We start from the raw sequence: 27,295 nt of genomic DNA, 5'->3' as shown, positions 1-27,295 counted from the left end.
TAGGGAAACATGCATTATATCCTACGTCTGTGCTGTAGTGGAGGGGAAAAAAGGCAAAACTTCACTGGTACAAGCTTCTCAAATGGCACTAGTTTCACTAGTTTTCCCAATTTGCTGTCATAGTAAACTGGTCAGACACAAACAAGCTATTTGAATATGTAAAGACACAGCTTTTCACTATTTTCTGACAATTTATAAATTGAGCATATAAATAATTTCAGATCTTCTGATAATGTACATAATCATTGGTTGCACTCACAGTTCTCCTCTGGTGGAATAATACAACCTAGATTGAGTTTTTGTCTGTCTTAATTACTTAACTCAAAGTAAAAAATGGAAAAAAAATTAAATGAAACACAACTTTACAGTAAATGAGCTTTTATAAATTTAGACAACTCAGGTCTTAAAACTAGATTTTGATGAGAATCAAATGATTGTTGACCAAAACAATGAGGTAAACGTGGGGCTGTTGGGACCCTTTGGGGTCTGGACCTACTGAGCAGTTGCCCGCTCTGCCTGGTTGGTAATCCAGCCTTGAGTCTTGTAGTTCCCAAACTTAGAACAGAGTGCGGCAAAGAAATAGAGGGGCAACAAATGCAGTTTCGCTATATTGGATAACTGTCAAAATGTTGCATGACTATTAGACTGTTGGTGTAAATTATGATTTATTGTTAAATGCTTTCCAGCCTTACATTATTACTGTAGCTTATTGTATTTTAAACTATTAAACAATCTTATACCAATTTTTCGGTAAGATAAACAAGTGGTCAGAATGTTACTGTTGAATTTCTTTTATTTCAAACAGCATTCACACAATACATTGTATTCTTGAGGCACATTCACATCAAGTGCTAAATAACTTCATGCATGGTCAAATGTAGGCTACAGCTTTGTTGAAGTGAATGCAAATGCTGACAGTAAATGAAAATATTGCTTCGTTATTTGGCACAGTAGGAAATTTTGTCTATTATAGGACCACCACAGGTGTGTTATTTTTGGACTGATTTTCAAAGTGAGGTGAGGAGTGTGGTCAGAACAGAAGAGCAGGTTCTGCTGGAAAAAAAAAAAACTAAACAAAAATCACAACAATGCATGAGGCTGATGGTGCTTTTAGAGTTAGCAGATATTTCACATGATAATTCACATTCAGAAGTTACAACAAAACAGCACTATTGCACAATGTTTTAGAGAATATCTCAGACGGATAAAAATCCACCTTGACATTCTGACTTTGACAAGACTCTTGTCATTATCTTCATTTTAACCATTGGGTTATTACCATCCAAACTTCAAGCTGCAAAGGTGTCTAGTTGGTTCCTGCTAACAGGAAGTTTGCAGGTACCATTAACGCCAAAAGCTAAAATGGGTGTGGCAAGGGCCTGGTGAAAAAGAACCACAGATGAACTCAGAATAGCAAGGTTTTTCCTCTTAACATAAAAGAAAGTGTAAACCCATTTAAAGGGGTTAGTATACTATACATTACACTTTAAATTCCCAGAGGTGTTTTAATATTAATTCACTGATCAGCAACAATATTGGTGTTTGTTATAGTCTTGTGTAAATGACCTTGGAGTTTGATGTTTATTTAAATGTGATACTATGACAAACATGATTTGCATCCAGAATTTAGAGGGGAAAAAAATGGCAATGAGATGACTGTTGTAGTACACTATTTACACTGTTAAATATGCTTATGCAACTGGTATTATATTAATTATGGTAAAAAGAGAACATGATACTAAATGGTGATTACATCTGATTTGGCCACCCTGTAACAACTGCTACAAATTACAATTATTTCACCTGGATAAGAGTACCTGGATTTTTTTTCTCTTTTTTTTTCCAAAAGCACAATAAATACTGAACATACCAAAAACCTCCATTGTTTCTGAGTCTCACTGTTAACAAATTACATGAGCAAATCCAATAGAGCTAACTCCACTCGGCTCGAAAACCGCTACAAAATCAATCAAATCGGTGCAATCGATGACCAGTTTGAAAAGACAAATGAGAGTTTTCCTGAAAGAGAAGCGATCTCACCCCTCCAGTCAAGTTCAGTTCATTCTCTAGACAGCTATAATAGGCTACAACCAGAGTAGGCACCATGCAGGGGGGGTGGGGGTGGGGGTGGGACACCTTTTCTTTAAAATTTACTTCAAAGTCCAAACTGAAATTTCTCATCAAGACTTTTGAAAAGGAATCAGGATTCAGCCCAATTCTCAAATCAAAAGCTTGACTTAGTATTGTACAAGCACAGAATTATACACCACATTAGTTACTTTCTGTTGGTAATTTGAGTAGTTTGGGACATGGACTGCTCTTGCCTAAACACCTCCCTCAGCCATAGTGCAGCCGAACAAGAATGAAATAACAAAGACAGGATTTCAACATATAATTAATCCATATGCACCCAGATACACCCAGTTCAGGGCCAAACACTTGCTTTTCAGATCCCCCCGCCTAATATGAAGATATGGTGTTTTTACTCCAATTTCTTACTTACTAGAGAAAAATGCCACCAGAGCGACATAGACCACACACAGTATCCTCCTGTGAGCCATGATCTTACTAAAATAGTTAAACAGATTTGAGCACGGCACCAGACGAGGGGGGAGCTGAAAGGAACGTGAGGAGGCGAGTGTTTTACTTGAAACAGGTCTGGTATGTACGAGGGCAGACAGGACTAGATCCTGCGCAGAGGGTGCCACATGGACACGGGCTTCCTCAGAGTGGCCAGCATCTGGTTCCAGTGGGTGATCCCCATCCCGCTGGCCTCGGGGCCAATGATCACATGACCCAGGTTCTCGCCCCGGCCGTCCTCTGTGGCCTCTGCCACCGTCACCCTCAGGGAGAGCTCCTGCAAACAGGATAACATGGTTACACAACCTGCTATGTAAGCGTGACTCAGCGTCTTTGTTTACAGCATGGCTCATCCAGATCTTTATGGAAGCAGTTTAATTAAACATGTGCAATAACAACATTACTGCTTTTGGCTTTTTTAACCTCATCAGCTTTTAATCACATTTCTTTTTATGACTATTTGGCCCATTTTCAAAATAGCCAGAAGTGTAAGAGCAATTCCATTTTGGGGCTTAAAAATCTTTCCATGCATGTAAAAGGCGCATTTTACACTGCAGGACGATTTAAAGTTGTTATATTTATATTTATATTCATATGTATATATATATATATAAGCCACACTGGAGGGGTGGCTCTAGCAATGACAATGTCAGTCTGTAAGTCCGTCCACCACTTTGGCCCTGACTGAAATAGAAAAAAAAAAAAAGATATTCCAGTCAGCTTCATGCTAAATGCAGTTTTCATGCTGACATTCAGCTCAACACAGGCTTACTAGTGTTGTTGCTGCTTCTTTTTCCACACTAACATTTGTTTTTATTGAATTGGTGTTTTATATTATTCTTTATTTAATTAACCTTTGTTTGTTTCACTTCCTGGTTCGGGAGCTGCAAGGCCTACGACACGAAGAAGCTAAACAGGATAGTGAAGACAGCCAGCAGGATCATTGGTGCCCCCCTCCCTTCCCTGATGGAGATCTACCAGAAGCGCTGCACCTGCAGGGCTACCTCCATCATTATGGACCCTTACCACCCCTCCCACCACATCTTCTCCCTCCTACCATCAGGGAAGAGGTACAGAAGCATCAACTGCAGAACCAGCAGGATGCTAAACAGCTTCTTCCCACAAGCTGCAAGAATAATAAACGACCCATGTGTCGAGTGTCACCTGCAGGACGATGGACGGCACAGAGAAGATCATGGCTTCATTGAAGATGGGGTTTGTGTCGTCCCTCTTGGTGGAGGTCTTCTTCTTGCTGATCTTCCTCCCTTCTTGCAGGAGATAAACTTTGACAAACGGATCTAATAATGAGAACGAGTGAATTTAAGATTACATCCGCATTTCAGCCCCCCCCCCCCCCCGCCCCCAAAATCCCAATACAGTGTAGTCAATGCAATAAACTCCTCATTAAAGAGTGATCAATTAGAAGCACAGTCCTGTATGCACAATTAGCTCCATGGATGATAATGACACTGTTTCAGTAGGTGACCTTTATCGGTACAATGTTAGAGTAGCACTTATGTGGACATTTAATGTGATGAACAAGTCAATTAAATCACATCTGCCTTTCTGGGTGACTATAAATGCATCTTCTGGGAGTTGGCATTAAGAGTCTGTTATTACTGAGTCAGCCAGTGTTTTGTTCAGTGGCGAGACGAGAGTCATTTGGAAAATTATGGACACATTTAATGGCAGAGAGAGACAGACAGACAGACGTGTTCATGCAGTGCATAGTTCACACACTGAGGCTGACCACACTCAGTCACATCTGCAACTAAAACAAACACACACCACAGCAAACAAACCTGCTGTGTTCTTGCTGTTGGTCCACACCAGGTTCTTGCACTTGGCCACAACCACAGTGAGGCGCTCTGCTGTCGGCAGATAGCTCAGAGACAAGAGGATCTCCCCCACCGCGTCAACAGCCTGTGGAAGCAGAACGGCAAACATTTAATCACACGACGTCACCTGCGTCAGTCTGTGTGATGCTTTGAATTTACAGAATCAGGATTTCTGTCATACTCAAGCTAATTTCCACCCACCACCTGCCACCTATCTGTTGGCAGGAGTCCGGCCAATCACAGCTCCTAGTACTGCTCTGTAGTTTTAGGTGGTAACACTGCTAACACATCTTTAAATCAAAGAAAGCTATGACAATATAGAAACTGTAAATGTTGAAAAAAAGACACAAATTGTGAAATGGAAAATGACAGGCAGAGAAATTAATAGACCCTTTCTAACATTTTGTGATTCTGTTAAAATATTCAATTGTTAAATCATCAGCGCAAGACATAATGAGGAAATAAAAACAATAATTGGCAGCTTTCAATGTTTTCTTGTGCATCATTTAAATGCAAATTCTATCAATAGCTTTTTTATAAATGCTAAATCCACTAATTGATTATAATTAAACATGGAAAAAGCTTATAATTACTCCAGTGCCACACTTCATTCTCTTCACTCATGAATATTCTTGAGCTGTTCTCTGTCATATTATTTGATGTTCAACGCACTCCAAGGTATTTTGGTTCAGGATGATAGGATGAGGATGATGAGACTTTAATGATCAGTACTGGACTGTCAAAACTGTCACTGTTCCATGGTGAAATTGTAAATAAAAATATAGACCTGTTAGACTTTCATATAATATATATATATATATAATATATATATATATATATATATATATATATATATATATATATATATATTATATATATATATATATATATATATATATATATATAAAAATGAATAAAAAACACTACGTATTGTTGCCATGGTAACCTCAAATCTTATACCTGGTGCACTGAATTTGAATGACAGTGGATCTGAAATATACTCTGTTTGGGATTTTCTAATATACAATTTAACACCTGCCAGCCAATCAGAAACAGAAACTGGCCACAGTATAAAGGTATTTCATTCAAATCAGTTTTATTATCCCTGATTCCATTACTAACAACAAGAGTTTTGCATTACATTTTAAAAGTAATCCACTCAACTCTGGTTGTTATTTATTGTATCTGACATGTAGTTTAGCTGAATGCCCAGCAGGGGGTCTCACACACCACTGTGCATTCTTACACATTACGATATAGACAACATAGAAACTTTGTAGGAGGGAGTACATGATATTGGAACTGTGCTTAAAATCCCAAACTGTAGAATTTATTACAGTGTTATTTCCTTGTATTATATTCAATTGGACCCTGTGACACATGTCTGTCCTGTAATTCACCTTATTGACATCTTGAAGGTAGAGCCAAGCATTGAATGGTCTGATGGTCAGGTCAAGGTCTGACAGCTTGAGCTCTGCTACTCCTGCGCTGATGTTTCTCTCATCAGCATCGATACCAAAAGCAGCAAAGCGCAGGCTGTACTCCTCCAAAGTGGACACGTCCATGGTGACGGAGAAGCGCTCATCAAAAATCACGGTGAATGCATTCGTCTGGACCTGTGGGGGGCAGACGGTAGTTTATGAGAATGGTTGGAGCAGTTTTGTGATGTGTTTGTAAGTAGATTTGTAAAATGGCTAACCTTAGGAAAAGTGTACTGAAAACACCTGCACATTTGTTTCCAATGCTTGTAAGATAAATCACATAAAAGTAACTTCAGAGCCAGGCTGTGATGCACAAAAGGACCAAACACTTTCTATTTATTAGATGATAACTCAGTCAACTGTGAAAAACCTGAATCCTTGTGCATTCACTGTGTTCCCAGCCTATCTTACCTTCCATTATTTAGGTTCCAAAAGCCATTACCAACATATAACATATGGACCCCAGTGAAAGCAGGTTTTCCATTTTTTCTTACAACTATTTATCAAAAACATTCTTAGCTTTTTAAAGTGGAGAGAGGGGGATGCTGCAGGGCTGGCAACGTGTTTTAATAGCACAGTCACCTTAAAAAAAGAAGAGGAGGAGAAGCTGCCAGAGCTTAATGTGCAATTAAACTTAGTCAGAATTATTTTTAACTACATTAGTTAAAGGGTCAGGATCACCCATAATGACATAAAGCTGTGCAGATGGAGTTGGATCTGTTTATCTGGGTATTACAATGTTTCTCTCTAAGATTTCTGCAGCCAGTCCTTTACAGTGGAGGTGAACTTCTTTTGTTTTGAATTAGTCTCTACCAAAGAAATAGTACCCATAAAACTCCGGGCAATGTGTGCTATGGCATATCCAAAGTAATAGAGACATTTTTTTCTTGACAGAAATGTTTCAGTTGAAATTTTTAAATTCTACCCACCCTCACTGTCTGCAGGAGGAAGGAAACTCAGGTGAAATCTTTAAACAGTTCAATAAATATCAGAGTTACATCCATCCATACATCCACTTATACTGTACATATTCCATATTGGCTTATTGTTCATTCTGTGCACATTTCACCTTAATGCACTTTGCTACTGTTTGCACTGTGAGGTTAGACATCAAACTACATTTGTTTGTTCAGGGGCTTACTCTGTGCAGTGACAATAAAGCTGAATTTAATGATATGTAACAAATGGGCAAAATAACCAAAACTAGAAGGGCTCTCAGAGAACAGAGAAGTTAGAGTGTCAAACAACAGACACCAGACCTTAGAGAAAAAAAATGTAAGATTCATAGTTAACTATCCGGATCTGCAACAAAATTTAATGGGGTTCTTCCCTGGTCCCTGACTCATCCCTCCACCATGTTTGATGCAAATCGGTTCAGTACTTTTTGTGTAACTGTGCATACTGAAAACATGTCCTGATACACTGATAGATATCACTTCCATGTTTTTGCCATTTGGATAAATGAACTACTTAAAACATTTCTCTTTAAAAGTCAAGTGGTAGCAGTCAAAATAAACAGTGAAGTCAGATAACACCAGGGAGGAGAGGGAGAACAGAAAGTACATTCAGAGGTCATACAGGATACTTCCTACCATGTCATATTACCAAGAAATATTCCTCCACTCTGCTGCTATTTGATGTTTCTGTTGGTATCATCCTGATATAAAAACACCAGCAGTAATATTACATATTGCTCCTCACAATTACATTTTTTTTTTCTTGGCAGACAAGCACAGCTTTTACAATGAAGACTACAGTCTGAAGGCAATTTGGCCTGGCCAGTGATTACTTCAGCTCAAAGTGAGAGGATCAGCTATTCAGCCAGAGTGACCAACGCGAACTCTGTGTCTAGTGCTGATTTCGAGCCATCAGCTGCTGCAGCACGTGCTGAAACGAGGGTTTACCAAGCGGTTGGAAGTTACCAGGCAACTAGTACATGTGCAGAGGAGAGTGGATTTAATAATAGCCTTTTTTCACACCAGCGTTTGTTCTTGAAGTGATAAATAAAAAGAGGAATATTTCTGCTCAAAGTACATGAAATAAACACAGGAGCTTTCACACAAATACAGTGAAGCAGAACAGAACAGTGTAAGCAGGTGCTGTGCAAGATCACCAGGAGTTGTTACTGATGAAGAGGAAAATAACAACGGTCTGAACCCTAGAAGAATTGTGCATTCAGAGCACAGCCTGTGAGGCCGACCTTGGATTGTTCCTCATATCAAACAGCTGAATGGCATCATAATCATACACCCAACACCTACAGAATCCAGAAAATGCCCTGCTGCTGCTGCTGCTGCTGCTGCTGTGTAAATGTGTACATAAACATATATAGCATCCTGAGCAGGCAGTATCTGTCTGCCAGCCCAGCACACAGACCTGTCCTCCATCCACAATATGAGACTGTCTGTCTGCGCTGTCAGGCTTATCGCTTGGGGGATAAGAGTGGAGTTGTGTGTGGTGAAAACGAGGCATTAAAGAGAGACAGAGGGGCTCATGTGCATGTGTGTGTGAGCTGAAGACGGCGAGGGGGAGAAAGAAGAGCGGCATTCGCATCATTACAGGCAAAACAAAAGCAAGAAGCAGTGACAGCAAATAAATGAGGGGAAAAAGAGATGAGGGGAAGATGAGCGAGAGAAAGTACAGGGCGATAGACAGCTGATGGGTTCAATAAAAACAGTGACTACAACGAGAAGCTGGAGAAGGAAATGAGCGAGAGAGAGCACAAGAGACCAGAGAGCGAGAGAGCGAGAGAAACGCTGGCTTGACCATCAGCGCGAGTGGAGCTGATCTCAGCATTTCCTTTGGTCTTCACCACTCCTCGAGATTAAAGAGGGAGCCACTAAGGCCGCCACACCAGTGGCTGCGTCCGTCATTATTACACGCAGCCTGAACGCATTAATACAACACAACAACATGCTTGAGTCAAAGGAAACCTTGATGAGTCTCAGCATGTTGACCCTGTCAGCCTGCACAGACTGTACAAAGCCACAGTCACACGAGGCGCCATGCTGATGATTCACAGCCAGGCAGGAGTTAGTGAATTTTCTGGCAACGTGGCGCTAAGAGCAGAAGGCGAGTGGCAGGTGGAGCAGATGGAGGAATGTAGCTCTGTTCTCTTCCTGTCAGAACAGTCACTCCACATTAGAGAAACGCTTTTTATGACACAATCAAGATAAGAACATTTCCCCCATGAAAGGGAGAAAAAAGATTCTTTAAAATCATGCTGAATAGATAATAAGGTAGTGAGACAAAAGTTTTCATATGTTTTTTTAGATTACAGCAGTCAGACAATTATTCGACTGTAACTTACTATCTAAAAATGTTGACTTAGTAAGTCAAATATGGTATTACAGTAACAATAGTGATGAATAATAGTGATGATAATCAAAAAACAGATTTATTGTACAATGAAATACAAATAATAGGTGTAAAAAGGAGAAATGTAACCACTGAAATTAAACGAACAAATGGAGTCAACACAGAATTTTTAAAAAATAAAATAAAAATCATGCATTTTTAGGAGAGATTTTAAAAAGTATTAACTCAGTTGATGTGAGTATTCTTATTTTGATCATTTTTATCATTTATCTTTTTATATATTTTTTCTATTTTGGTGTAAATGAGCTTCCATACATAATAAAGCCTAAATTGCAATATATCACATTGTCAGAATGTATATTGTGATACAAACCATAGATTTTCAGGGATGGTCATTAAAAAGTAACCAGATAGAAATATCTGTTTCAGACTAATTCAGAAAATGAAATTCTTGGAAAATCAATGTACTTCATTACATTGTTTTGTTCACTGATTTGCAGAGAAGTCACCAAAGGGCAATTACAGCCAGAGGTATTAACAGGATAGTATGGCAAAAACTCGATCTGCATTTTAACTGATTGATCTGAGGATTAATAATTACATCTCATCCCTGTTCAGGATCGCATCATAAAAAGTGCAGAAAGCCACATAGCATAATCATTTTAACCTAAACTGCAGGTAAACACAGGTTCAAAGTGAGAGAACTGAAAGTCAATCACATCTACTCTTGATGAAGGTAAAGGATGTGAAATCAACCTCCCTAACTACATCCAGCTCCCGGGGGGCTCGCCACTCAAGCAAATGAAATGGGCTCTTCGTTTCAGACAGGAAAGGATTCGTCTGTCAAGCTGCAGGATCAAGCCTCTCACCCCCGCAGGATATACTGCTGTCTCTGTCTAAAATCCAGCCAGGAGTAAAATCTTAAACACAGGCCAAAGTTCCCCCTCAGCGAGAACGCTTCAGACACTACACAGCCTTACTGCTCTCCCACAACACCAGCAGCGACTTTTATCTTCAGTTCTCTGCCGAAGTTCAGTCATCATGACTTAACTGCTAATTACCATCTGAGAAGCTATTCCTTTCAATTCTACCCTCAATCTTAAATCTCTGCTTCATTACTAGCCTAGTAGCAGTTATGCTGAGAGTCTGCCCTCCTCTTTTTGTGCGACATCGTCAGCTAATGAGGAACTCCCTGATCTTTAATGACCATATGTTTGAAACACTGTCAAATTTGGATTTCCTTTACCTGACACTAGTCCGACCATGTTAGCATACACATAGATTCTATTATTTGACATTCTATAGAATAAAATAAATGAATCAGTTAAATGAAAAATTAAAGATGATCAAGTCGATTTTGCTAGTGCATATTGCTGTGTTTCTCTGTGCATTGTTAGTGTTAAACCATTGTTAGAAATCTGCATTGCAAAGTACACTGGGTACCCACTCATTAGAACATGGCTTGATAGTGCTTCGAGTGGACAAACACTCCACAGTGTACCTTTAAATCATTACTTCCCTAATGCTGCATAACTTCCAACTCCTATAACTTCATTAAGAGATAAAGAACTCTGTCCACCAGACTCCAGCCTAAACTTGAAACAAGTCCCGACAGGGAAATAATCCAGACTTGTGTCATGATCAGACCAAACAACCACGAAACATGGTTAAAAGGTCCAGAAAAGGGTAGTAAGTTTGTCAAGCAACTATTTCCAAGCTCAAGCTGTTCCTCTCTATAAGTGTGAAATATAACATACTGATATATCCGCATATGAGCACAACAACTTCCTCACCCGTGTGATTCCAACATTTAGCTCCTCTGGCCCCAGGGAGACTCTGATGAAACAGCCGGGGAAGTCTCCTTCCTCTTTCTCCAGCAGGTCTTTGCCCTGGTGCAGGGTGATGTGGAGCACTCCCACTCCCTGGCCCGGCTGCCTGGACGGCTCAAACTCGAGCGTCACCTCCAGCTGGCCGACCGTGAAGTCGTGGCCGAAGTTGTTGGCAATAGAGGAGATGGAGCTGAGCGAGTCGGTGGAGATGGAGCGGTTCAGCTGGGCCATGCCAGTCGGGTCCAGCTCCCTGCTCATCAGCTCCAGGTGGCCCAGGTCCCTGAAGCCATCTGAGGTGTCACCAAGGGCCAGGCTGGGTTTGCGGCTAGAGGTGGTGGAGGTCCGCCGGTGGTTGTTGGCCGCCACTCTCTTCAGGAAGGACATAAAAGAACATATGGAATTTGTATTAACCTCGCTAAATTCTACTAAATAAAACTAAATTTAGTTTTAAAAGTTTCAAAAAAATAAAAAAATAAAAATATTATTTATTCTATGATTTTGTATCCCTGTGTTTTCGTTCGTGGACTGCTCTGTATTTTGAATTTTTTAAAGTTGTGGGTCAGATAGTTAAACAATGACCTGTAACTCACAATCGTTATTGGAGCTGCAGATTCAGGGGTTAATTCTCTGTAGCTTTGTCACTTTGAGCAACTGCTTTACTTAAATAGTAACAAACTGTCCTGTTTGTGGTTCTTGCTGTGTTTCAGGTGTGAGAAGGTACTTTGGTTAGCACCTGGCATAACCAATAGATAAGATCGCCACAATTACAAAAATAAGAATGAACTGTAATAAATCTGAGATTCATCTGTTAAAGCAGAGAGAGTCAATTAGATCCTTTTGAGGCCCAAGACTCTGAAGGTTGAGCTTCAGTGAATTTCAAAGAACAGTAAGCCTTCAGCCACAGGAAACTTTTAAATACCTGCAGACTCTTGACCCTTTGAGTCACATGATTACTCATCACTTTCTCCAGGCAAAGAAGCTGGTTGACACTAACATCAACATCACAAAACGTCTCACCTCCCTGCCTTATGTGACAGAGACTTCATTTGTGCACAACACTGATATTTGACATTTCTGAGCAGCATGGATGTACATGTACCTTTTGTCTGACTTCTGAGAAGGAGGTTCCATATTTTTCTTGTAGGTATCGATAGTCAAAGTTGGGGAAGGGGGACGGTGCTGGGAAGGTTCCAGATTTCCACAGCTTCCAGATGTTGAGCCCGGCCACACCCAGCAGCACGAAGAAGCCCACCAGGTAGATGCCCACCTCCCAGCCGGGTGGGTTACGCACCACTGAAACACACACAGAAAACAACAGGCACTTCAGGCCATCCTTATGCACTCCCACTTCATTAGTGGCATAAAGCTTGGCCTCGTAACTGTTTGTATTTTATAGTATAGTTTGATCACCGATGAAAGTGCACAGTCTGGGAGAAACCCAGGACAGAGAGTTTAGTGAGGCTTTTTATTTGAAGACCAGTAGGAGTCTTAACAAGCTGAGCACAGACAGCCACTGTTTCAAGTCTTGTCATTTAGCAGTGAGTTGAGACTTTGGGGAATAGTCAAGATTCATTAAGTTTTATGTAAATCAGGTAACAGTTTGGGGCAAAATTGACAAAATCTAACAAAATGTGACAGACAAATTGAAACGCCGCTCTGAATTCAACATCAGAGCGACTCATGTTACATTTCAGACAGGGATTATGAGCCTGCGCCGAGCCGGCTTTCTCAAGATGAACTGCATCTGTAGGAGGACTTTGACAGCTTCATCACTTCTCTCTAAAACAAGAGATAAGCCAATTACAGGGCAAGTTCACATGTTTTGTAACATCGACGGCCTTCAGCAACCGATGAGGTCAGAAGTCTTGTAAAGCTTGCGTGCAAAGGTGGCAACAGTTGTCAAATAGATCTGAGAACATCAACAAAGAGCCTCATCTCTCAGAGTCTGATACACATACTCAGATAAAAAAAAAAAAAAAAAAAAACATACACGTTTAGAACAGTGTGGATGAAATCACAACTGTCAAGCATTCATCCACACATGGATTCATGCAGAGATCAGTAAAGGGCTGTGCTGGAAACTGTCTGTGACATGCAGGGCTGTCCACTCACCACTCAGATGGTAGCCTGATGGATCCCCACTTTGAGCCGAGGACATGGTGCTGCAGCCAGCCTGCAAAAAACATCCAAACAATAATCTGTTCAAGTGGCCTTTTATGTCAAAGAGTATAACAGAGGAAAGTCATACACTCTGAGCTGTAGCCAGACTTTGGCTTAGAGGGAATCACACAGAGAGAAAATGGCAACTTGGTTCATCATCCAGAATAAATATTTGAGTTAGGAGGGAACAATTTATTCAGTTTTGCAGTGTCTGATTTAAATAACCTTTTCATTCTCAGTGCCAGTAACAACATTTTAAAAACCTGGAAAAATCCTTATAACATCAACCTCAATCATTTCCCTTTAACATGAATCAGAGTAAACATGTGGATTAACCTGCTTTGCTTCCACAGGGCCAAGATGCATCATGGGACCCCGATTGCTGCATTCAAGAGACTATACATGAACAAGATGGGGTACATGCACAGCAACATGCATGTATAACAAGGAATAACAAGGAATTACAGGGTTCATGGTACATGTTAACATTTCTGCCCTGGAGCCAACATACAGCATGACTCTCTAACAGGCACTGCTTCAGATAGGAGGGGAAAAAACTCATCGATGAAATCAGCCACTGAGATGACCTGCTGCAAAACCGACACAGTGTTGGCTCACTCGTGGTTAGTCACCCTGTCCTAGCAGGTCCAGCAACACACTGCTGTTCACTCCCTGAGGGGGTTTTTCTTTGCTATTACAACATAAGCCTATTTCCACCTTCGCTTATTGAAGACAACAGCCATTATTCCAAAGACCACAGGAGCTTCCATGTTAGGAAATCGTAAGCTTTGGTCCTTTGAATAAATGCTGCCCATGATTTCTGCTGGTGGGAAATGACTGAGTGGAGGGTGCACTCTGCACAAATGAAAAAATAAAATTCTAAACTCTCATATAAGAATAAATTATGTTGTTTTCCAGACACCGTATGTCAGGGGCTTTTCAATTTTCTATCACCTGCATGAACCAAATTTATATTTACTATCTTAATCAGTCCTCCAACCTGAGCAACCATGTAGCTCGTTCTTTTCAACCCTCTTTTATATACAGTCCATGTTTACAACCCACAAACCTTGGTTGTCATGGTTACAGTAATAAACCAATGGACTGTACTGACAGCGGTATACTTCATTACCGTGGTTACTATAATAGAGGACACAGCTTGGTTAGGTTTAGGCGCTAAAACTACTTGGTTCAGGAAAAGATCATGATTTGGGTTAAAATAAGTACTTCCTCACTATCTTTCCCTAACCAACCAGATCCTGCCCAAACATAACCATAAAACAGTGTAATAATGCTGTTGTCACTACATGTGGTTATTTTGCTGCAAGATCAGATATTTTGGCAGGAAACAAATGAAGTACATTGTCTGTGAACATTGTACTGATATATTCAATATTAAGAATTTTGCACCCTGACAAATATGTAAATTAACCAAAGTTCATCATCATAGTGAAAGGAAATGTAATCCAGGCAGCAATACGTTTCCTTCTACACGTATTCACTGTTGTAGCTGCAAGTCAACATAATTTCTAGGAGACACAGTTGCATGAGCATGCGTTCTGGTTGACTTAGCAAAGTCTGGGGCCTCTTATAAAGGGATTATGCGTCCCTTGCACTACGCCTAATTGAAAAAGTGATCAACTGTATCTCTAACCTGACTTGTGTATTTTTAACAGGGAGAGTCACAAATGTACCATAAATGTAAAATACATCTACTTTACATACTCAGCAAACAGGGCAATGCACTCACTGATTGTGCATATGCTTAATTTGGATGCATCTTAGGTTTGTTTAGTTTACAATAAGAAAATGATTCACTTTTCATAGGTGTTTCTTAAAAATAGCTGTTTTCTTTTCAAGAGACAAAGGAAAACAATATTTTCCTGCACCTCTCTCTGCCTACGCAAACTGAAAAAAAAGATGGTAGCTGGCATGTGAGTCATTCCTCCCCTCCTCCTTCCCCGCTTGTTGGAATCTCCCCATATTTCAGCAGCTCGGGGGAAACAGGAGCATTACACTAATGATATAGAAAAAGGCTGGGGGGGGTGGAGGGGTAGTGTGTGTGTGTGTGTGTGTAGGGGGGTGTTCACTCAATTCTGCTGAGCGCTTTGCAGACCATAGCCATGCAGGCCAATTAAAGTGGCTGACGCAGTGCAGGGCCCACTGACAGCTGCTGCTGATGTGCCATTAGCAAACCATGGGGAATCTCTGGCAGAGAGGGAAGCTCTGAGCAACCCCCCCCCCCAAACTCGGCCCAGCATGGCTCAGATAAGCTCAACTCTGCTTAGGGTAACATATGAGTAGAGAGGAGGTCCAGAGGAAGCTTAGAAGTAGACAAGAAGGGAGGATAAAGGATAGGGTGGGAAATAACAAGAGAGAGAGAGAGAGCACAAGACAATGTCTCAGACAGATTTAGTAAATAATGAGGCAGCGTGGGCGTTCTGGTGTCTCAGTGGGTTTAAGGCGGCAGAATACCAACAATGAAGTCCAAATTGCCTGAAATAGAAATACACTTGAAAGCAAGGAGGTACACACATTTTTGTTCATTCACTGCAGCTGTTAATTTGGATTCGATTCCAGCAGATTGAAGGAACTGGAAATCATAAAGGTGGAATTATCTCATAACACTGTCTGGAACAACCCCCACAGGGCTGTCGGATGAACTCACTTCATCAACACCAGCCGTTGTCTTTAAAAATGGATGTCATTTAACACCAATAAAAGTGGATACTGTTAGAGTAATTTTTCACACAACACATAGCATTCTTGGAGTTGTCAGTGTCGAGGCCTTGTCTCTGTTTTCATTTTTTGACTCAGTCTTAAACCACTTTTCTCAACATGTGGTGCATTCAGGTGCCTGGGCTGACTCAGGTGTCCTTTGCCATCAGCCTGTAATCAGTGGCAGTTTATTGGTTATTGTAGTAATACATGCAAAACAAAATCAGCCTTACACCAATTTGTAATCCCCTTTCTCCCCTGCAGGCAAATATGTGGATATACATATATTTCTACAAAATCATAATTCAGAAAAAAGCTTACTCCATAGTCCTTTCTTGTCCTTGACCACAGTACAGAATCTGAAGGAAAGAACTTACATTGTAAATGGAGATGCTTTTCTAAATTGCAATTGTTTTCAAAATGATCAAGATTTGAACATGAATCAAGTGTCTTGCTTGTTTGCAAAAAAGAAAAAGTATCTTCCATCTGAAGGCTTGGAATTACATTTCTGCAGCTCTACGCAGAGACGGTAGAGTTATGAGTAACATCACAGAGGCAGAGGAGCCAACACACAACTCCCCCTTGGTTTGAAATAGATAATAAAAAATATGTTCACATCCACACGTGTCTGAAAGAAATCATCCGTGCAAATGACACTCATAGGTATTCACTTGTGTGGAAACCAGAGGAGCATCCCCTGAACACTGCTCTCGACAGAGGACCATATAATCTGCTTGGTGACCTTCCCTCTCGTTATCTCCTCTGCTCCCCATTTTCCCTGCCACAATCCATCCACCACATAAAATCTAAGCAGAAGTGCGATAAGGAAGATGTTGAGATGGGGGTAAAAATAGTTATAAACTGAGACAGGCAGAGAAAGGAAAACAGAGGAGGAGATACCAGCATTAAGGCATTAATCCACTGAGTCTTCATACACGGCATTCCTACTTTTTTCACATTTTTCTCTACTGCAATTATTGAGCTGAAACCCACACAACTGGAGCAAGAGGGACACTTGCCTCAACCTAAACCACAATGTTTAATTTCCATGATGTGTCAGCACATCTGTTTTATTCTCTAAATACGACACTTTCCTTTGACTGACAGCTTATTAACACATGGCTGTGGAGGGAAAGGTGAAAATTTGCACAAAAGCTTTCCCACCGATGTGTCATCTTCGTGCCCACATGAGCTCGACTCTCCCACATCTTTGGATTTATCTCAGAGTTGCTGCAGGGATTCTGTGTCTGATAACATTCCTCATAAGGCCTAAAAGGCCCTGTCCTCCTCCAGTGCACACAGAGCGTCGCTGGCTAAAGGACGTTTTAATTACCGAGATGCGTGTGAAATGATATCCTGTCACAATGTCAGCTTGCAACACAGGCTGTGATGAGCATTCAGTGGCATGTGGATAATGCAGTAGAACAGAGCTTGTGAAATGTGTGCAATGCAATTTTCCAGAACAGTAATGGGGCTGTCAACGGAAGAATCAACACAAGGGAAAGTCAGAGTTAAGAATCATGCATTCTGCTCAGCACTCAAACAAGACAAATGTTTTTTCTTCTGTATTATGAGTTGCAAAGTCAGATTATTATCTCACAGTTATTGTCTTGAGTTGTGTGTGTGTGTGTGTGTGTGTGTGTGTGTGCCAAATGTATATATCAAATCTACTCTCCCTCAATATTGCCTTTTCACAGATACAGTATCATGAGCATTTAAATAGCACTGGATACTAGACTGAGGTAACTTTGTGATCGCAGTGTTTATTTGCTTCAGGCAGCTGAAAAATGAGATAAAACAACTCATGCACACAGTTGACACATGGAGGCTTGCTTTCTTTACCTCTTATGGAGGAGGATTTTGTTTGCATGCTTGATCTTTCTGCCACAGTCAATCAGCTCACAGATTGTACAGGTCAAATTTACTGTGCTCGTCTCAAAAATGCTGCTTCTTTAAAAAACACTGTCCTAAAAGTATTAAATCATAAAACATCCACGGTAGAAGCTGAAATCTCACTTCAAGAGCATAGTTTTCAGATTAAAAGTACAGACGATCCCTGTGGTCTAAGATGCATCCAATGTAATTACAACATCCCAAATTAGTTCCTGACCGGGAACCTTTGTTTTCGTCCCACACCTTTTCCTTTCTCCGCACATTTACTTTCTGTCTCTACTGTGAAATTACATATAAAGGCTTCTAATGGGTGACACCTGAAAATAATAGAAGTGAACTTGGCCCAGGAACAGAGATAAAGATTTGACTCCAAACACAATAGGATGTGTCTGTGTAACTTTTTTTTACGTATAAATAAACATCTGTTATATTCAATCCCTTGACCATCGAGTTCATCCAGTTTTAAATCTGGTGTCTGTGGCGACATTCCTGCACTGGCGCACCAGTAGTGATGCACTGTATGTCAACCAGCAATGACCGGTTTGCCAAAGCTGAAGAGGGGAGCGATGGAGACACTAGGCTACAGCAATAAGGAGCATGGCACAAAAACCCTAAGCAGCGTCCACGAAAAACCTCTGATGCTCCAGATAAAAAAAGAAACTCAGCATTCAGAGGAGGGATTACTCTCTAAAAAAAAAAAGAGAAAGCACTCGCTAGCAAGGACAGATACCATTGGTGTGGCTTTTCCTTATTGGAGAGCGCTGTATTGTCTGTATAATTACTCTCATTGCCAGAAGGGGGAGAAAAAAGTTTTGCCCTTTAAGGGACTTTCTGTAAATTTTCTCTGCCGCAGAATGTGTATTCTTGCCGGGAGCAAGAATACACATCTTGTTGCTTAACAAGAGCTTCGGCCATCGATGCGTTTACAAGACAAGAAGCTATCATACGCTCTCTGAGCAGTGCTGCGTCTTTAGGGCAGACTGGAGGTCACAGTGAGTCGCTATTGGAAAGAAAGAAACCCTTAACAGAAGGGCCAGGGCTAGCTGGTTATCATGCTAACTTCAGCAGAAGAGAAGACTTGATAGACACAAGAGTTAACATTGGTGCAGCTTCCACCACTGGACACAGCTCTGGTGAGTAAAGCAATGAAGTTTGATGCTGAACTCTCAATGTTTCTTTTAGACCGGTAAGTAAACGGCTGTTAATGTGAATGTTGGCTATGCAGCAATAGTTAAACTTACAAGCAGCTCCTTTAAAGCTGAAGTGATGAGTGGGTGTCTTTCAATGTAGCAACTACAAAACCAGAAATACATTTCTGTTGACTGATTTCTATTTTTGAAGTGCTGATTTTTCAACCTTGTCTGCTTAAATAAAAACTCCATGTAAACCTTTGTTCCATTAATTTTCTGTTTCTGGATGTACCTCACGATCGCTGGAGCCAGGCTCCTCGAACAAGACAGGGCACACCACCCGATCTCGTCCAGCTGCTGACACCATGAACTGATGCAGGTCCTTTTAAGTCCATCTGCTGGAGTGTTGGACTTGGTGATTTCTTACCTTCAGAGAGAAACAAATATTGCTAAATAATCCCCATGAGTGCACGTCTCATGAGCCCTCAGCCACATAGAAGTAAGTTATTTCACATCCTTTGTATTGTAAATATTAATGCATCCACAGACACTCTTCAAATTGCATGGTGACTTTAAGGTACCTGTACTCAGTGAGTGTCTTGCATCTGATTGTGAAAGCTCCTTTGTTTCTTTGGTTTCTCTGTGGTCTGGTGCAAGGTCTCCTGCTAAACAGCCAACGTGACTAGGGAGGAAGCAGACACTGAGGCTGCTGCATGCACACCAAGCAGCCTCCTCTGTCTCTCCAGCTGAACCTGGAGCAGCTCAGACACAGACAGCAAACCTCACACACCTTTCTGTGCGCTGGATGTAAATAAGCCACAGCTGCTGCCGTTCACTGCTAACAGAAAGGAAGAAAGAAAACAAGAATTTCCCTGTGCTGCATCTGCATGTTGAAAAAGGTCTGATCAATAGGAAGAGACAGGTACTGATTTATGTCCACACACACACACACACACACACACACACACACACACACACACACACACAAACACACACACACACACACACACAGATATAAAGAGGAGGCAAGATGAAAAAAACAGAGGAGGTTAGATAAGAGGAGCGAGATGAGGATGAGATAACAGAAAGAAGAGACGGAGGAAAATAAAGAGATGAGTGTCTGTTGAAACAGCAATAAGAGACAGAGCAGCTGGGGAGAGAAGAAGGGCGAAGGGATTTCAGGCCTGTCAGCTGCTCTCCTCTGACTCTTTCTCGGTCGCTCTCCCCACAGCTGATCAATCAACTTTGCTTTTAATCTTGCCCAATGACTCATAATCAAATTAACTGCCTCACTGCCGAGCTCTGTGGACAGCCGCATATAACACGGCACTGCAATCTGCGTACAGCCAGCTAAGCAATATGTCTCTCTCTCCTTCCCTTCCTCTCCCTGTCCTACCTCCTCACATATCAACCTGTTCCAGCTACACTTCGACTTCCTGGTTTAGACAGCTCATGGTTAAGAAAAAGTAGCATTGCACCAGCCAGCGGCAGGTTTTTAAATGTCAGCGGTGGCGCCAGCTGAGGCAGGAAGAACCTGCACGCTGCGGCCAATCACCTCAGTCACTTGGGGTTAAAAACAAACCGGGAACTTCTTTCTTGGCGAGGATACTTGACTTCTAAAGGCTGCTAAAAGTGCAGCAAATGCACTGAAACCATAACACTTTATCCTGAAGTGTCTGCAGCGGATATAAACAAGACTACTCTGTCTACAAGGAGCCGGCAGCTCTGTGAGGCTGTACTTGGGCTAAATGCTAGCGTCAGCATGCCAACATGCTCAAAATGTAAACAGGCTGATGTTTATTATGTATAATGTTAACTATGTTAGCATGCCAACAGTTACTAATTATCACCGAGGCTGATGGGAGCGTTGTTAGTTTTGAGAATTTGGTCATAAAATATCAGACAAATCAAGATGTTGACCAGATGATGATGGTCACCGCAGTCAGTAGGATTCATCCTCCTGACTGACATCGAATTTCACGGCAATTCATCCAACAGTTCAGATATTTCAGTCTGGACCAAAAGTCGAGGACCAGGGGTCTGATCGACATTATAGCCCCCTAACTGATGTGGCTAAAAACAAAATGTTTACTCGAGCTATCCTTTCACCTTTAGTGGATCTGCCTGTCAGTGGGAGCAGCTGTGGCTCAGGGGGTAGAGCGAGTTGTCCACTAATCAGGTTTGATCCCCGGCTGCTCCACTCCAAGTGATGAAGTGTACTTGAGCAAGATACTGAACCTCAAATTCCCCTTGAGGGCTGAGGGTGAGATGTATGTAAGTAAGTATTGTAAAGTGCTTTGAGTGATTGATAAGACTAGAACAGTGTGATGTAAGTACAGTCCGTTTATATCTCAGAAACATAGGATTCATTCCCCGTAAAATCAGTGGATTGATCTGCCTTAGATTATCTAATAAAAGATCAGATGCATTGATGGTGATTATGGATGAATTGTCTTTGATTTTCACTTCATATTCTGTTTATAACAATGACTGTAAAACTATCAGCGACAGACAAAGACTTGACTCCAGTTTATATAAAGTCAAGTTTGCAAATTGTTCAACTCAAAGTGGAATAAAAGGAAATGAAATGTGTAAATATAAAGTAGAAACTTCTTTAGTTTGATTATTCAGTCCGGAGCTACTTAAACAACTCTCACAACTGTTATGTGATCTGTCTCTAAGAATCTGGAAGCTAAATATTTTCTCTCAGTCTTTGCCAGAGACAGAGAAAAGCTCACTGTATAGTTTGTGATGAGCTTACGAGAAAAAGCCTGCAGACTTCACTCTAAACCACTTTAAACAGCAGACTGTCCAGAAGGCTAATATACAGAGTGAGTAAAACTGTACGAACACAATCAAACCAAACAAATGGAGACAGAACATTTGTTTGGTTGAATTAACTACAGACTCATTTTGTAAAATAGTGTTTCTGCCTTTTATCCTGATCGATGATGACACAACACACGCTATTTTCCAGAATCTGCTTGATCACACTATCTCACGCGTGGACGCACCACAATACAACCACTGTCGGGTAATTAAAGAAGCTGCTGACTGCTCCACACCTGGACGCACTTTATCAATGCCACTGATCTTTCATTACTCCTGTAATCCTGAAGCCTCAGTCTGGAGCTCTGATGTTAGGCCTAAAAAGCTAAATCATGTGTCTTCTTTGCCCTTCCACCCCACTAACTCATTATTCCTACTACCTATTAGATTAACAACCTCACAATTAGGCTAATATAGGACTGGGAAAGCACTTAGTGCCGCAAAAACGTCGGTGAGGCCTGACTTAATGTTTTGGAAGAAGCTTCATTCACTTTCAGTAATGTGAAAGTGGGTGGAAGCCTAAATTCTCCAAAGTGGGGAAGAGCAGAGATTTGAAGCCAAGCCACAGTTTTATTGATTAACTATTGAGTAACTGCAGTCAGATGCAAAGGTATTTGGACAGTAACACAGTTCTTCTGCTTTCACTCTGCATCCTTGTTTCTCTGTAGGTTAAATCTCACTCTGAATAGTGCAGACCTGCAGCTTTAAAGTGGAATTAAGATTGGATTTCCCCTCACACACGCAGCTAATGTGAATCATTTTCCACTTTTCACCGACCGACTGATATCTGAGGCCTGCTTCTGCCCGGAGTTCAGGTCCGTGTGCGCTACTGGCTACTGTGTCGCTCCTCTTTCAACAAGCCTGCACAGTGTTGGATAACAACTGATAGTTTGTGTCTTTACAACATTTAACACGTTAGCTTTGCTAGCAATGGCGGCACAGCACCTTTTTCTATATTTGGATTCAACTGCAGCAAGCAGTGTGAAATGCATGTTTAATAATCAGTGTTGTGTACAATGCTTCCGTTACAACTGGTAGCCTATTGTGTTTGGCTTAGTGCCATGTTCACGTCAAAGCAGAGTTATTATAAGTACGAGTTTCTGACTTGAAAATAATCTTCATTTTCACATTCGCTGGGAAATCTTTTTTTTTAGAAGGTAACAATAAATTTAACTTGCTTACTAATACAGAAATGCCTGAGATCAAAACAAATGTGCACACCTCACATCAGTCAAAGACCACTGAACCCAAATTTAATCCCATACTGTTAATGCACAGTATTTTAATCCTCACAACATGAGCTGTGATCATAGAACCATCTTGATGACATGAATGCTTGCAAGTCATAAACAGTGAAGCGCTTCCATCCATATTTCTCATTTATCCCATATGATGTGAAAGTGTAATAAGCAGGATGTGCTCAGGGCTGTATTTGTCCCGCATTATACAGAGGAGGGGGTCTGTCTAGTCTTTCATGGCTCCAGTTGCTGACCTGTAACCTCAGCGATCCTGACGTCAAACATGTGATTTGAATCACGAGGCTCGTGCAGAGTCTTGGAGTAACGCAAGAAGTGCTCACATCTCAGACGGGACAGATGGGATTTAATCAGCTAACAACTCCGGCCCTGCAGCTGGCAAACTGCTGAACTGATATTACAAAAGTGTTTTTGATGAAATTGTCAGTTGGCACCAAACGTCCATACACACCTCCTTCGAGAACAATAATGTACTGCAGGTGTGCTGTCACTGCAGAAAAATGAATAAGACCTACATTTGTTCTTTTTGGTTACGACTTATCAAATACATTCAGGAGCCAAACCAAACATACAAATTTAGACAGATTTCTCAGCAAAAGTGAATTTTAATTTCAGTTCAGCTCCCATTTTAGTGTATTTTCATCCATATGAGATGAGCAGAAAAACTAGAACAGGTAAAGGGATAACAGGTTGTTATTTTAGGAGCAATGCTTATTTTCTCTCATACAGAGACTTACTGTAGATGAGAAGACTGATGCCACCCTCACGTCTCTATGGAAAATAAGTAGCTGGAGCCAGCAGAGCCGGTTAGAGCCTAATTGTCACTTTTACACTTTGGTTTTTTAAAGTGTATTTCCCAAAATGTCAATGAGAACAGTCAGTAAAACAACCGGTTTTATATGTTGTCATCACTGTTTAATGCCTGGTTACCTTTTGGAGTCTCAGTCCTATAAAGGTGATTCATCTTATGATACTTTATTTAATGATTCTCTGTCTCCATCTCTGAGAGAAGTTAGCTGTAGCTACATTTGACGGCAAACAGGTCTGACCACAGGCGATCGGCAAAAAATTAATGAAAAATAAAATAAACAAGGCTATCCGTTACAATCTGCTCTGGAAATATTAGCTGTGATACATTAAGGTGTAAGCCACCGCTCGATGTTCAGAAAGACCATTCTGATAATGGCAGTGGACGTGTAGGTGTTACAGTAGACTCACAGAGCCTCGTGCCTTCACTGTTCATCTAAGTGCTCTCACTTTTCTTAATGTAATAACGCTTTTCTTCCAAGGGGTTCAGTGGGGACACAAGGAGGGAAATGTGGTGTGTTATGACACACACTGAGTGTAAGTGTGTGTAAGTGTGTGTGTGTGTGTGTGTGTGTGTGTGTGTGTGTGGCAGGGGAAGTCCATGACAGAGAGTGAGAAAGAGAGTAGGTGTTAAACGAATAGCTGAGATGATTGCAAGTGCTGGTGGAGGAATTGAATTGTGAGCAGGCCGTATTTCAGCTCGGTGAAGAGGCGACGCGACACACACACACACACACACACACACACACACACACACACACACACACACACACCCACACACACACAGCTATTTCACCTCTACTGCCCAGCCACTTCACGCAGACCTTCAGCATCATTAGAAAGCTGCGGGGAAGACACTCGAAGAGCGGGAGAGGACTCAGGGTGTGATACCCTGTTAACAAGATTGAACAGTTTGAAATGTTTCTCCTTTAGATTCTCAGTGTACTCCATGTTTTCAGAATTACAGCTTTGTTTAACTGTTACTTGAGGCTTTCAAGAAGAGTCAATGGAAGATGAGAAACCAGGGTGGGTGGTTTCAGGGGAAAACAGAGTATTAGTGGGACAATCAGACAACTGCAGCTACAGTAAACAGGACCACAGCTGGCTCCAAAAGTAGCTAACATCCACAAAGTGTCTGCAAAACACAGGCAGCCTCAAAGATAAAATGAGAATCAGCATTTAACCAACCAGACACATTCTGCTCCTTTAAGGGATCATGATCTGCATCATGGGTGAAAAGCTAAATTAAAACCCAAGCAGCATCTTCCTCCTCACAGTGATACTTCAGAGCACTGGCTGCCAACAGATTTTTACTTTTGATGGTTTAAAATGAAGCAAATATTACTCACAACCCCTTGTCACAGGGTGCATAATGTCTGAGCGGTTTTACCAAAGAGTAATTTTATTTTTTCAGACTGTTTCATTTATTTTTTAGAGGCATGAAGAGGTAAAAATATCCAGGATTTCATAGTAAAAAAGCAAAGTAGAGGCGCCCTGGTTGTGTAGACTGTAGAGGGTTTAAATGCCCCCTAACAATGACAAACACCCCATGTTGGCTTTTTCTTGTTATTTATCTTGTGACTGTCTCAGATTTATCTAGTGATCTTGGGTGGCTTCCGGCCGCCCATTCTCGAGAACAGCTGATTTAGAAAAGGCCTAACAAGTGGCACAAAAGAAAACACACTGCCTGATCTGATAGGACTCACTTTCTTCTGAGCACCAACCAATGTTTCTGGACTCTCAGTATTCATTATCCTGTGAGACTTGTGTTAGGGATGAAATTAAACACTGAAGGTTTTTAGCGAAATGCATTCATGTATTTAAACAGTCAAAAAGCACAAATTCACCTCCGAGGGCTTCACTGCGCTCTCTACCCTTTGACCCTGGATGGATCCCCAGTCTTACAGTGGTGTACTTACTCAGTGCATGAAGATCAGCAGCTGTCTCAACTTTCCTCTGCGAACAAAAGACTTTCAGTTGGTTTAAATTGACCATACAGCCCCAAAGCTGCTCAACCAATCTGCACTAAGTTTTTTTTTGTTGAGCTGTGTGGTGCTGAATGGACAGCTCCATTTGTTGTCCCTCCTTTCACCCCTGTGGCCCACTGAAGGCTGCCCCGAGCATCCATGCACCCGCAAACACTACAGCCTGCTGCCGGTTCAGGTCCACTCGCAATGCGAATCAATATATGGGTCGAGTGAGAGAAAAGAGCGGAGCCGCGGAAATGCTGTGCCAGGAAAAACACACACACACACACACACACCAAAAAGACTCCTGCCATCCTGCTAATGCCTCACACGCTTTCAGTGAACCCCTTCCCTGCCAACTAACAACCAGAGGAGAATAAAAGACGCATGCAAGTCTCGCCGTGATGCATGTTGCATGTTGGTGCGCGGAGGGGTGCAGGTGCTGGATGGGGCCAAATGGCCTGAGTGAGCACGCATTTCTTACCCGGAGTTTTCTTTTGGTGCAGTAGGGAGGAAGGAGGAGGAGGAGGAGGAGGAGGAGGAGGAGGGGGGGGTTAGACCAACTCCACCGCTCTCCCTTCTTCAGGCGCCGCTCTCCATCCAATGACACCGGTGCCGGTCCGGTCTATGTATACCGGGGGTGGAGGAGGGGAGGGAAACGGCGTTCACACTCCTCCCGTTTCAGCGCATCCAGGAGCTTTCAGACGTGGCCAACTGGAGGAGGAAGAGGAGCAAGGAAGATGAAGGAGAGGAAGAGGAGAAGGAGGAGGAGGAGGAGGAGGAGTGTTTATCTTCAGCTCCGAGGTGTCCGCCTGACTCTGCTGCTGCTGCTGCTCGCCCGAGTCTGGGAAGCTGCTGCCAGAGGCATTTCTGTGCGGGTCGAAGCTCACCCCCGAGCGACCGACTGCAGAAAGACAGTCCCACCCCTGCAGCGCAACTTCCACCGCCGGGCCGCTCAATAACACGACCACCGCCTCCCCCTCCGCGGCTCCACAGCAGCACTGGAGAGGACCTGCCTGCTGCACGCACGCACACACACACACACACACACACACACACACACACAGCCTGGTGTTACGCAACGGGTGTACACGGGGTGGGGTGGGGGGCCTGGATGGGAGGTGTATGAGTGTATTTCAGGGACAGCCAAACTTTTTTCTCCAGCACCCCTCGCCCACAAATCCTCCTGACCCCAAAGCTGATCAAACCCTGTCCCAGGAACAAACCTCCCCCTCCTCTCTTCCTCCTCTGAGGTGTTTATCTGTTCGAGATGATTCAGTGTGAAATTACATAACTGTCTGTCCGGAGGTGGGCAGGGTGCAGCGATGACACCTCTGACGGCAAAACATCTCATCTTTATTCATCCTCTCATCCAGGCACTTCCCAGAGGATCAGATTAGAGGGGGATTAAAGCACTCCTCACCCAGACACAGCCACAGCCACATTACACTTAGCTGGTGAGTCTACATTTTCAAGTGCCACTTTCTAA

At 42.0% G+C, this 27,295-nt stretch overlaps 1 protein-coding gene across 1 annotated transcript; it reads right to left on the bottom strand.

Moving 5' to 3' along the window:
* Positions 1–775: 775 nt before the first annotated feature.
* syt12 (synaptotagmin XII) lies at positions 776–26,844 on the bottom strand. Its single transcript, XM_071492863.1, has 8 exons — positions 26,291–26,844; positions 13,159–13,219; positions 12,146–12,339; positions 11,011–11,415; positions 5,819–6,034; positions 4,383–4,503; positions 3,745–3,878; positions 776–2,857 (listed from the first exon to the last, which is right to left on the bottom strand). The coding sequence occupies exons 2-8, from the start codon at positions 13,202–13,204 to the stop codon at positions 2,684–2,686; spliced, it is 1,290 nt and encodes a 429-aa protein (XP_071348964.1). The 5' UTR covers positions 13,205–13,219; positions 26,291–26,844; the 3' UTR covers positions 776–2,683.
* Between the last annotated feature and the right edge of the window lie 451 nt (positions 26,845–27,295).

This window comes from Trachinotus anak, unplaced genomic scaffold, assembly GCF_046630095.1.
Source record: "Trachinotus anak isolate AG129_WGS33_773 ecotype Australia unplaced genomic scaffold, CSIRO_AGI_Tana_v1 ptg000002l, whole genome shotgun sequence".
NCBI lineage: Eukaryota > Metazoa > Chordata > Actinopteri > Carangiformes > Carangidae > Trachinotus > Trachinotus anak.
The sequence above is the reverse complement of the archived record's forward strand: the minus strand, read 5'-3'. Positions and strand labels throughout refer to the sequence as shown.